Source organism: Oncorhynchus kisutch, linkage group LG30 (genome assembly GCF_002021735.2).
Source record: "Oncorhynchus kisutch isolate 150728-3 linkage group LG30, Okis_V2, whole genome shotgun sequence".
Lineage (NCBI taxonomy): Eukaryota > Metazoa > Chordata > Actinopteri > Salmoniformes > Salmonidae > Oncorhynchus > Oncorhynchus kisutch.
Genome location: NC_034203.2, coordinates 24,320,457 through 24,333,684, shown reverse-complemented (window position 1 = coordinate 24,333,684; position 13,228 = coordinate 24,320,457). Strand labels below are relative to the sequence as shown.

The window sequence follows — 13,228 nt, the reverse complement described above, 5'->3', positions numbered from 1 at the left end:
TTTCACTTTTACTTGAGTCATTTTCTATTAAGGTATCTTTACTTTTACTAAAGTATGACAACTTAGTACTTCTTCCACCACTGCAAAATAGTGCCCGGTTGATACATGTTGCAAAGACAATACAGTATCACTAGCTCTAGAATAAATATGTTAATTCTCCTGATATGAACACTTCACATCTTATTGTCCTTGCAAAAACAACATACCGATAATAAATAACCTGGGGTATATACCGAAAGCAGCCCCTCCCCCTCATTTAAGGATGCTGCCTGAGATGCATAATCAGAAATCATTTTAAATATTTCGCGTGATTAATCACATTATCTGATAGCGTTCAAAATACACTGAAAACTTGAAATACATCATCTATGCAGCTAAAAACAATGCAATATCAAAACAGGTTGACATTGCAGTTAAAAAAAAGTGTGCTTTATCAATTTACCCGATTTTGCTAACTGTTACTTTGGATAAAATCAAGACAGAATCTTGTAATGGTTTTTGTGTAAAGAATCTTAAATTACAGTTCAATTTGAGAAAATTTTGAATTTGAGATTAATCACAGCGAATCCTGCTATTAACTCGATTACACATTTTATAATAGTTTGACAGTCCTAGTAATAATGCATACTTCCCTCCACCGTCCCATGGGTCAGCTCATTCTGGGAAATACAACCAAACAATAGATAACAGGCCTAGGCTATGTATTCCTTTGATCCCTTGCATGCTGTAAAACAATGGGACCAATGACATGCTATCCACTCCCACCAAACAACCTATCAGCTAATGTGACCGAGACCGGAATGGTCTCAGCTGTCCTTATAGCCATGGCATAAACATATCATTTTGATTATAGATTGATTGACTAATTTCATCTGGGGGTCAACATATTAGGATATTGAGGATATGGAGTGTGTGAGCAGAGAGTAAGGTACCTTGTAGGCATCATAAGGGCTCATCAGCAGGGCTCCCTGAGCTGCATTATGTGTTGCCATGGAAATGACGAAGGAGGCCGGTTGGTACTGCTACATACAATAAAACCTGGGAAAGCTTGTGTGCTCAAATTTCCTGGATTTATACCATTGTTCAGCATGCAGAATAGCTCTGGATAACAGCATCTGCTAAATGAGATCTTTGCCTGATGCTTTGGATAGTATCTGTGTGATGTTTTAAGAGCTTTTGGGGCAGCGGAGTAGCCACTAGCTCATAGTTCCAACCAGATAAGCAAACTGCAGGCTAACTGCACACAAGACTGTTGTGATGACTTGGGCAAGTCTACGTCTACTGTACATGAGAGAAAGTCTACATTCACAGGCGTCTTATGATAAATAGCAATTGTTAAGAAACGGAGGGTAAACAACATACTTCTTCCTGGTCTTGGATGTAGTTGTGGGTGGAGCCTGGGGTACGATGGTGGTGGTAGCATCCTTGCGAGGTCTGCCCCTGGGGCGCTTGTCTGTCTGGGCAGGGCTTCCTGTGGACGTGGCCCCTGCACTAACAGAGGGCAGCGAGGGCCCCTGGTCAGAGGGCTCCACAGTCTTATCCTCTGATGACATTCTTCTCAATGGAAGGAAGAGATGGGGAGAGTGGTATCAGTAGATAATCATGCCTGGTTAGATACATAGGTTACTTGATGTACTTTGTAATCAGTATGTGAATAAGACATGCTATCCTTCAGGACAATTTATCACATTGCCTGAAATGTTGAACACAATCAATTCCTAAAGATCCCATTTTTCCAGATATGCTACTGTTGAGGAAATGCCTAAAATGTACCTCTGACCTTTCTAGGTGTCCTTAAAAAAGGTATTCTCAGCTGAAGAAACATTCAACCTATTCTTGAGTGTTATCGATGTAACTACTCTGTCCTTTCCTGAGCTACATACCACCACGCTGTGATCTGTCTCTGTCTGGATGACCGTTCGTCCTTCGATGCCTTGCTTGTGTTCTTGCCTTCCTCTCCTTTCAGCCTCTGAAGTTGCCTGTACTTACCACTGATATAAGCTTGCTCTGTTTACTTCCCTGTGGATTAGTTAGTTTTCTCCACTGTGGTTCTGTTCTGTATCATATTTTAACAGTATGACAAGACACTGTAAACCAGTAGGCCTATTTGTTTTATTGTGAGAAACACTGGGAACAAAAAAAAGTACATTTGTATTGAATTTTCAGCTCAGCTTTAGTCTTACTGTGTCTGTTAAAAATGTTATTCCTGTCTTTCAAAGGGCACGTCTGACAACCTTTCCCCTCAGACAGTTGAGGGGTCATTCCACCTCAAAAAGGACACAAAGATGATTGACACCCCCCATCTGGATTGTTCTGAAATGGTTTCTGTTGGTAACATAAGCATTCCTGCAATATTGTTTTGTTGAGAGAAAGTAAGCTAATTGGTTGGACCCAAATTGGCCATTTTAATTTATAGTATTCATATACAGTGGGGCAAAAAAGTATTTAGTCAGCCAAGACGAGAGGCCTGTAATTTTCATCATATGTACACTTCAACTATGACAGAAAAAATGAGGGGGGAAAATCCAGAAAATCACATTCTAGGATTTTTAATGAATTTATTTACAAATTATGGTGGAAAATAAGTATTTGGTCACCTACAAACAAGCAAGATTTCTGGCTCTCACAGACCTGTAACTTCTTCTTTAAGAGGCTCCTCTGTCCTCCACCCGTTACCTGTATTAATGGCACCTGTTTGAACTTGTTATCAGTATAAAAGACACCTGTCCACAACCTCAAACAGTCACACTCCAAACTCCACTATGGCCAAGACCAAAGAGCTGTCAAAGGACACCAGAAACAAAATTGTAGACCTGCACCAAGCTGGGAAGACTGAATCTGCAATAGGTAAGCAGCTTGGTTTGAAGAAATCAACTGTGGGAGCAATTATTAGGAAATGGAAGACATACAAGACCACTGATAATCTCCCTCAATCTGGGGCTCCACGCAAGATCTCACCCCGTGGGGTCAAAATGATCACAATAACGGTGAGCAAAAATCCCAGAACCACACGGGGGGACCTAGTGAATGACCTGCAGAGAGCTGGGACCAAAGTAACAAAGCCTACCATCAGTAACACACTACGCCGCCAGGGACTCAAATCCTGCAGTGCCAGACGTGTCCCCCTGCTTAAGCCAGTACATGTCCAGGCCCATCTTAAGTTTGCTAGAGAGCATTTGGATGATCCAGAAGAAGATTGGGAGAATGTCATATGGTCAGATGAAACCAAAATATAACTTTTTGGTAAAAACTCAACTCGTCGTGTTTGGAGGACAAAGAATGCTGAGTTGCATCCAAAGAACACCATACCTACTGTGAAGCATGGGGGTGGAAACATCATGCTTTGGGGCTGTTTTTCTGCAAAGGGACCAGGAAGACTGATCCGTGTAAAGGAAAGAATGAATGGGGCCATGTATCGTGAGATTTTGAGTGAAAACCTCCTTCCATCAGCAAGGGCATTGAAGATGAAACGTGGCTGGGTCTTTCAGCATGACAATGATCCCAAACACACCGCCCGGGCAACGAAGGAGTGGCTTCGTAAGAAGCATTTCAAGGTCCTGGAGTGGCCTAGCCAGTCTCCAGATCTCAACCCCATAGAAAATCTTTGGAGGGAGTTGAAAGTCCATGTTGCCCAGCAACAGCCCCAAAACATCCCTGCTCTAGAGGAGATCTGCATGGAGGAATGGGCCAAAATACCAACAACAGTGTGTGAAAACCTTGTGAAGACTTACAGAAAACGTTTGACCTCTGTCATTGCCAACAAAGGGTATATAACAAAGTATTGAGATAAACTTTTGTTATTGACCCAAATACTTATTTCCCACCATAATTTGCAAATAAATTCATTAAAAATCCTACAATGTGATTTTCTGGATTTTTTTTCTCTCATTTTGTCTGTCATAGTTGAAGTGTACCTATGATGAAAATTACAGGCCTCTCTCATCTTTTTAAGTGGGAGAACTTGCACAATTGGTGGCTGACTAAATACTTTTTTGCCCCACTGCATATTAGCATGTTCATACTTAATGTCCAAATCTAAAATATCAAAAGATATATTGTGTAAGACTCAATGACGTTACTTATAGATGATTTGGATACGAAGCGCCAAAATGCTAATACAGCTACAATTGCATTGCATTGGATTTGTGCCACAAATTCTAATAAGGTAGCATTTGAAATAGTGGCCAGTTAAACAATAGACCAATGTCATTTTGTAATTTAGGGGAAGTCTCTCTTTAACAATGGGGGGGGTCTAAACAAAAGTATGTGGACAACCCTACAAATTAGTGGATTTAGCTATTTCAGCCACACTTGTTGCTGACAGGACTATAAATCAAGCGCACAGCCATGCAATGTCCATAGACAAATATTGGCAGTAGAATGGTCTTACTGAAGAGCTCAGTGACTTTCAACGTGGCACCGTCATAATCCAACAAGTCAGGTCGTCAAATTTGTGCCCTAGCTGCCCCGTTCAACTGTAAGTGCTGTTATTGTGAAGTGAAGAGCAACAACGGCTCAGCCTCGAAGTGGTAGGCCACACAGGCTCACCAAATGGGACCACGTGTGAGTAAATAGCGAGTACAAATAGTCTGTCCTCGATTGCGACACTCACTACCGAGTTCCAAACTCCCTCTGGAAGCAACATCAGCACAATAACTATTTGTCGGGAGCTTTATTAAATGGGTTTCCATGGCCGAGCAGCTGCACACAAGTCTAAGATCACCACCAAGCGTTGGCTGCAGTGGTGTAAAGCTCACCGCCAATGGACTCTGGATCAGTGGAAAGGAGTTCTCTGGAGTGATGAATCACTCTTCACCATCTGGCAGTCCGACAGACGAATCTGGGTTTGCATAGTGCCCAATGTAAAGTTTGGTGGAGGAGGAATAATAGACTGGGGCTGTTTTTATGGTTCGGGCTAGGCCCCTTAGTTCCAGCGAAGGGATATCTTAACACTACAGCATACAATGACATTCTAGACGATTCTGTGCTTCCAACTTTGTGGCAACAGTTTGGTGAAGGCCCTTTCCTGTTCAAGCATGTCAATGTCCCTGTGCACAAAGCAAGGTTCATACAGAAATGGTTTGTCGATATAGGTGTGGAAGAACTTGACTGACCTGCACAGAGCCCTGACCTCAAACCCATCGAACAACTCTGGGATGAATTGGAACGCTGACTACGAGCCAGGCCTAATTGCCCAACATTAGTGCCTGACCTCACTAATGCTCGTGGCTGAGTGGAAGCAAGTCCCCGCAGCAATGTTCCAACATCCAGTGGAAAGCCTTCTCAGAAGAGTGGAGGCTGTTATAGCAGCAAAGGGGGGGACCAACTCCATATTAATGCACATGATTTTGGAATGAGATATTCGACCAGCAGGTGTCCACATAATTTTGGTCATGTAGTGTGTGTGGGTATGAATATACAGTACCTGTCAAAAGCTTGGACACACCTACTCATTCAAGGGTTTTTTATTTTTACTATTTTATACATTGTAGAATAATAGTGGAGATATAAAAACTATGAAATAACCCATATGAAATCATGTTGTAACCAAATATGTTTTAAACAAATACAAATATATTTTAGATTCTTCAAAGTTGCCACCCTTTCCCTTGATGACAGCATTGCACACTCTTGGCATTCTCTCAACCAGCTTCACCTGAAATGCTTTTCCAACAGTCTTGAAGGAGTTCCCACATATGCTGAGCACTTGTTGGCTGCTTTTCCTTCACTCTGAGATCCAAAACATCCCAAACCATCTCAATTGGGTTGAGGTCGGGTGATTGTGAAGGCCAGGTCATCTGATGCAGCACTCCATCACTCTCCTTCTTGGTCAAATAACCTTTGGAGGTGTGTTGGGTCATTGTCCTGTTGAAAAACAAATGAAAGTCCCACGAAGCGCAAACCAGATGGGATGGCGTATCGCTGCAGAATGGTGTGGTAGCCATGCTGGTTAAGTGTGCCTTGAATTCTAATTAAATCACTGAGTGTCACCATCAAAACACCCCCACACCACCTCCTCCATGTTTCACATTGAGAACAACACATGCAGAGATCATCCGTTCACCTACTCTGCATTTCACAAAGACAGCGGTTGGAACCAAAAATCTGAAATTTGGACTCATCAGACCAAAGGTCAGATTTCCACTGGTCTAATGTCCATTGTTCGTGTTTCTTGGCCCAAGCAAGTCTCTTCTTAATATTGGTGTCCTTCATGTGTCTGATACTTAAACTCTGTGAAGCATTTATTTGGGCTGCAATCTGAGGTGGAGTTAACTCGGATGAACTTATCCGCTGCAGCAGAGGTAACTCTGGGTCTTCCTTTCCTGTGGCGGTCCTCATGACAGCCAGATTCAACACAGCGCTTGATGTTCTTGAAATTTTCCTGATTGACTGACCTTCATGTCTTAAAGTAATGAAGGACTGTCATTTTGCTTCACTTATGAGCTGATAACAAGGCACACCTGTTAATTGAAATGCATTCCAGGTGACTCATTTGGTGACTCACCTCATGAAGCTGGCTGAAAATGACAAAAGTGTGCAAAGCTGTCATTAATGCAAAGGGTGGCTACTTTGAAGAATCTCAAATAGAAAATATATTTTGATTTCTTTAACACTTTATTGGTTTCTATCTGATTCTATATGTGTTATTTCATAGATTGTATGTCTTCACTATTAAATCTACAATGTAGAAAATAGTCCAAATAAAGAAAAACCCTGGAATGAGTAGGTGTGTCCAAACTTTTGACTGGCACTATATATACACTGCTCCAAAAAATAAAGGGAACACTAAAATAACACATCCTAGATCTGAATGAATGAAATATTCCTATTACATTTTTCTTTACATAGTTGAATGTGCTGACAACAAAATCACACAAAAATGATCAATGGAAATCAAATTTATCAGCCCATGGAGGTCTGGATTTGGAGTCACACTCAAAATTAAAGTGGAAAACCACACTACAGGCTGATCCAACTTTGATAGTGTGTGTGGCCTCCACGTGCCTGTATGACCTCCCTACAACGCCTGGGTATGCTCCTGATGAGGTGGCGGATGGTCTCCTGAGGGATCTCCTCCCAGACCTGGACTAAAGCATCCGCCAACTCCTGGACAGTCTGTGGTGGATGGAGCGAGACATGATGTCCCAGATGTGCTCAATTGGATTCAGGTCTGGGGAACGGACAGGCAAGTCCATAGCATCAATGCCTTCCTCTTGCAGGAACTGCTGACACACTCCAGCCACATGAGGTCTAGCATTGTCTTGTATTAGGAGGAACCCAGGGCCAACCGCACCAGCATATGGTCTCACAAGGGGTCTGAGGATCTCATCTCGGTACCTAACGGCAGTCAGGCTACCTCTGGCGAGCACATGGAGGGCTGTGCGGCACCCCAAAGAAATGCCACCCCACACCATGATTGACCCCCCCGCCAAACTGGTCATGCTGGAGGATGTTGCAGGCAGCAGACGTTCTCCACGGCGTCTCCAGACTCCACGGCGTCTACAGACTCACGTCTGTCACATGTGCTCAGTGTCAACCTGCTTTTATCTGTGAAGAGCACAGGGCGCCAGTGGCGAATTTGCCAATCTTGGTGTTCTCTGGCAAATGCCAAACGTCCTGCACGGTGTTGGGCTGTAAGCACAACCCCCACCTGTGGACGTCGGGTCCTCATACCACCCTCATGGAGTCTGTTTCTGACCGTTTGAGCAGACACATGCACATTTGTGGCCTGCTGGAGATCATTTTGCAGTGCTCCTCCTTGCACAAAGGCGGAGGTAACGGTCCTGCTGCTGGGTTGTTGCCCTCCTACGGCCTCCTCCACGTCTCCTGATGTACTGGTCTGTCTCCTGGTAGCGCCTCCATGCTCTGGACACTACGCTGACAGACACAGCAAACGTTCTTGCCACAGCTCGCATTGATGTGCCATCCTGGATGAGCTGCACTACCTGAGCCACTTGTGTGGGTTGTAGACTCCGTCTCATGCTACCACTAGAGTGAAAGCACCGTCAGCATTCAAAAGTGACCAAAACATCAGCCAGGAAGCATAGGAACTGAGAAGTGGCCTGTGGTCACCACCTGCAGAATCACTCCTTTATTGGGGGTGTCTTGCTAATTGCCTATAATTTCCACCTGTTGTCTATTCCATTTCCACAACAGCATGTGCAATTTATTGTCAATCACTGTTGCTTCCTAAGGGGACAGTTTGATTGACTTGGAGTTACATTGTGTTGTTTGAGCAGTATATATATATATATATATATATATATATATATAAATGCTATCACCAAATAGCAGGAACAGCACCGTCTAGTGGTCAGAACCTGGTAATATCAGGATGAAGGAAAAAATGTACTAATTTCTCTGAACATGTGGAAAAAAACATCACCAAATCCACTGAGATTACATGATTAGAGAATGAAAAAACAATACTCTGAACTAGTTGTCTGAAATAAAGAACTTACAATATATACTCGTTGTTGGTATGGGATGTGGGGTTTCCGTGGGTAGTTTGACAATTTCTTTGGATTCCTCATGTCTTATGTTAGAAAAAGGTATGTTCAAAATTGGATGTTAGGATTAATATATTAAATTAATTGAACCGAAATTGTCCATTTTAATTCATAGGTACTATAATTATCTTCATTTCTCAGAGATCAAATTTTACTTCAACAAAATATTGCTTATCTTATGTTTAACTACAGAAATGATTTCAGAACAATCAGACAGTGGGTATCTTGGCTTGCTGAAATAACATGGAACGACCTGGAACCAAGCTGCCAATGAGACACAGTCTCTTCCTGGAACTAGCCTACTTTACCGGATCCATCCCTCCACTGCACTGTATCCTGCTCTGCATCATCAGGGGCACCTCACACTAAATTTAAGATTTTGATTAACTACCTGTGCGAGATGAGCCTTTTCTAAGACTGAACCTATATTTGCCCTCGGTTGTTGTCCAACACAGTCTTTATTGTGTGAGAAGATCGCGCTAGGACTAGATGTAGTGTAGCCAATGGGTGAGAGAAGGCATCAGGTGAATGTCACTACAGCAATTCAGTGAGCTTGGGGTTGTCCGAAATTGTTTAGGCTGCTGCACAATGTGAACCCGACCGGATGGTTTTTGGTAAGCCAATTGCCTACCGTCTAGCTACCATTCGCAATCAAAGCGGCCGTTAATGTGGTCTCTGTGTTACACAATCAAGTAGGCTGATACATTCTGTGCCCCTGCCTGGTTACAGAGCAATAGGCTTGACAGCCAGCTTGAACATGTAAACATTGAGAACACGTCAATGACATATGAATTCTGGAAAGACAAATGTTCACTATAGCCTTGCCTGGGGACCAGATGGGTGAAATTCTAAATCCACCAACGTCTGGGACAATAGTGTTTGATTCTGGAAACATTCCTCTAAGGTTCTCAACATGCCAGACTGTTGAATAAAAAAAAGTATACATTTCTATCACCTGAAGCATCCACACAACCATGTAACCACTTGCTTGGCCAGTATGCTTGTGTCGCATGCATGTATTTACATTGTGTGCGCATGCTGCATATGACAGATCTGAATGCACTACCAGCTTTTGGGGGAAAAAAAAGAAAAGAAAAAAAAAACCTTTCCTGTGTGTATATTGTCTAAAATTTCAACCCGAAAAAGGACCAACCACACAGACAACTGGCAGTGTAAGTTCATGTCATTTTATTCAACATTCTGACTTGTAGAGTCCCTAAGAAGAGAGGACCATCTTCAGACCCAAGCAATAATGTCCCAGTGGTTGGTGGATTTATAAATTCACCCATCTGGTCCCCATGCAAACTATAGCCCTACTTAGCCAACAACCACAATTACAAAAGGCACAAGTGAATGGCCAAAAGGTGGATAGTGAAGTGGATCCATGACAGGCTAAAAAGTGGAATCAAAAGTGTGGGGACCAATTATAGTAAACTGACTAAACATATGTGTTTGAAAGTTACTCAATGTTTCATTCATTTGCAACACAAATACTACATTAGTATTAAAGTACTTTTGTTTCATAAGGCAGCGGGCAGAATTGGGAACCCCAAGATAAGTGGGCTACCTTTGTTACACTAGAGCACAAAGCAACTGCATGCTCAAGTCAGCCAAATCTAGCTAGCAATACTAGCTAGGTGCTTTGTAGTCTTTGTTTGGCTATTACATGACATTGCAAATGAGGAGAAAGATGAGCATACTAGTAAGACTGGTGATATCCCAATTGGTGGGATACAATGTGACACACGGGGACATTAACTGATAAATGCATTTGATATATGACAAATGGGATGCCACTAACCCGATAGCTAAACGACTAGCGTAGCTAAATAGCTAACTAAACGCACATTTCAATGACCCAGTGAACGTTGGTAAACATCAACATATTGCTTAGTTGACATATAGGCTGGCTGGCTTGGGTTTTTATAATATGCTCAACTTCAAAGTCAAGTCACTCACGATTCCACAGCTGCCTACTAAGTTAGCTAGCTAACTACAGTACCAAGCTAGCATGTGCATCAAAGGTTTTGGCTAGCAAATCAACTAGCCTGCTAGTTAGCTACTCAAAGTTAGCTAGTTAGGTTGCTAAATTTCGATAACTAACGTTGGCATTTTCTTTGGTATGAGACCACGAATAAAATAAATGCATACCGAGATCATAACTGTTGCTAGCCAACGTTATCTAGCTGGACAACTATAGCTAGTAGTTCACAGGTACGAGGTTAGCCAACGTTACCTAGTTAGATAACTACATAACATTACACTATGTTCAGAAGCAACAGCATAGGTGGTCCAAAGGACACGTTGGCCTTGTATTTTAGCCACAGCTGAAGTATTCACGTGTCTAATAATTTTCAAGCAGAAAATACTGATAGTTTGGCTGATTCGCTGCTGTAATGTCGAACGTTGTGTTGGACGATCGGACCAAACAAGGCGGCGACAAAAACCTTCGAGCACAGACCGCTGCAAAGCCGGAAAATAACGTTGCTAGCTACCGAGTACATGATGAAATACCAAGGTAGATATGACAACTTACCTTTCAACCCTATGAATAGTAGGTTATTTTCTTCATGTCCAAAATTGTAAGCGATATTGCTATAGTTATATCACTTTGTAGTTAGTGTATTTATGAGGCTGAATGAATGATATAGCCAGCTAACTAGCGGTCTTCTGTCCAACGATAAGTATAAGTAGCAAGCTAGGTGGCCACACTAGTTACTAAGGCAATACCACCGCAGTTCTCAAATATTGAACGTTAACGTCGCCCATTTGAAGGATGTTAAAATGTAAATCCAGTAGAAATCAGCTTCATTTCTCACGCATGACGGATCACTTTTCCTTCTCCAAATGACAGCTGTCGTCGCACAAATAAAATGTTTAGCTAGCTAGCACAGTTAATGTTTAATACAGGGAAATGTGTAATATCCGTAATCCAAGGCAGACAAACTCCAAACAGTCTTTAGGATAAAACGAAACAATCTTCACAAGTAAGCCAGTGCTTACGACAAAAATAAACGATGAAATGGCTAGTTTGCTGCTGGCTCCGAGCGTTCGCTTCGCTTGCCAACTGGTTCTTTTTTTCTTCAGCCGCCACAGAGTAGAGCGAGCTGACAAGCCGGAAAGACTAACCTAAGAGTTTAGCAAAACATAAAAACATTTTTTTTTACACTATAATAAAAATACTCACGGTGGCTAAATGACTACGTCTATCTTTAATGTAAAAAAATATATAAGTTATATCGTGGTGACTCTCTTTACAGTGGCCACGTTTAAAGCGACACCGAATAACCTCCTAGTGGACTCCGAAAAATATAGGTCCAACACATTGCTACATATATCGAAGAGATACACTTGGAGAGGTAATGGTTACCAATATGATTTTACCATTTTCAGTTGTATTATGAATCTTAAACCGCCCTCAATTAAATGCAACATCCATATAAAAACTATACTCCCTGACCCCGCGGAGGAATATAGCATTTTTAATAAACACGGAAAGTGTATCGGACACTTCTAAAAGGTGGCACTCTGGTGTTTCTCGATGGAACGGACTGCAGTGGGCATTGTTTTATACCAAAGTACCACAGAGTTTCTAAACCGTCTTTGATAGTTCTAGTAGCCTATACCACAGAGTATGCATTAAATTGACAAGATACTCTAGTCAAGTGTCTGCTCTAACAATGAAAATACTTTTTTTCCCCTTCTTTTTCTTTTAAATAGAAGGCAGTTGGGAGGAGGCAAAATCAGGTGGGACCATTCTAGCCAATGAGGGCAGATACCAATGACTCCCGAGTGGCGAGTGGCGCAGCGGTCTAAGGCACTGCATCTCAGCGCTAGAGGCACCACTACAGACACCCTCGTTCAAATCCGGGCATGATTGGGAGTCCCATAGGTCGGCACACATAGGTCGGCACACAATTGGCCAAGTGTCTGGTGTAGGCCGTCATTGTAAATAAGAACTTGTTCTTAACTGTCTTGCATACTTAAATAAGATTAAATGTAAAAATTCTAAATATATATATAAACCCTGGATTGCAGATGCTATCCATTGGCCTTCGAAGCCACAGATTTGCCATATTGCCAATATATCCTCAGAAAAGCAGTCCTCAATAGTAATTAATGGAATCCTACGGTATTTCAATTAAATGGTTCAATGACAAAATTACTTGTATTTAAGCATGTTGTTGTTGTAGTGAGGACAGTAACATTAGTACTCAATAAAAATATATACTTTAAGGAAGTGTTGTATTTATTTTTTTATGGTATGTTTAGCTCACATAATATAATTTAAAAGTAAGCATTTAAGTGTCTGTAATATATTAAACTTGTCGAAAACGGATGTAGACATTAATAAATGCATTTCTATAGCTTCCAAAATCCTTTTTTCACCAAGATGGCTGCGGGGTTGCTTCAATACTGCCCCCCTGTCAATCATCCAGGGTTTATACACAACATTGGCAGATACGCGTGTGAACAACAGGCATAACTGTTTCCACTAGTTACTACAGACACAAAGTACAAATTGGCTATATCATAAGTAGTTCATGAAGAAAAAAAATGCTTTTTGGTCTTAATTTAAGGTTAGGCATAAGGTTAGCAGTGTGGTTAAGGTTATGTTTAAAGTCACTTTTTAAGAAGATAAATTGTAGAAATAGACGGGGTTTATAACCTTGTGGCTGTGGTAAGTAGTGATGACAAGAAAAAACTCCAATATTATT

At 41.8% G+C, this 13,228-nt stretch overlaps 1 protein-coding gene and 1 long non-coding RNA gene across 6 annotated transcripts in view; one reads left to right on the top strand and one right to left on the bottom strand.

The window, feature by feature from the left end:
* Positions 1–11,965, bottom strand: part of LOC109875158 (histone-lysine N-methyltransferase 2C) — a 147,661-nt gene extending 135,696 nt beyond the window's left edge. For 4 of the 5 annotated variants that reach the window (XM_031809660.1, XM_031809661.1, XM_031809663.1 and 1 more), the window contains exons 1-2: positions 11,047–11,964; positions 1,363–1,554 (exon numbers count right to left, since the gene is read on the bottom strand). In XM_031809660.1, the coding sequence (XP_031665520.1) occupies positions 1,363–1,553 (191 nt within the window). In that variant the 5' untranslated portion in view covers position 1,554; positions 11,047–11,964. Of the gene's footprint in view, positions 1–1,362; positions 1,555–11,046 lie in introns of all 5 variants that reach the window. The other variant, XM_031809662.1, reaches the window with a different exon arrangement.
* Positions 10,761–12,751, top strand: LOC116358539 (uncharacterized). Its single transcript, XR_004206266.1, has 2 exons — positions 10,761–11,028; positions 12,231–12,751. It is a non-coding gene; the product is annotated as an uncharacterized LOC116358539 (long non-coding RNA).
* The last annotated feature ends 477 nt before the right edge of the window (positions 12,752–13,228 follow it).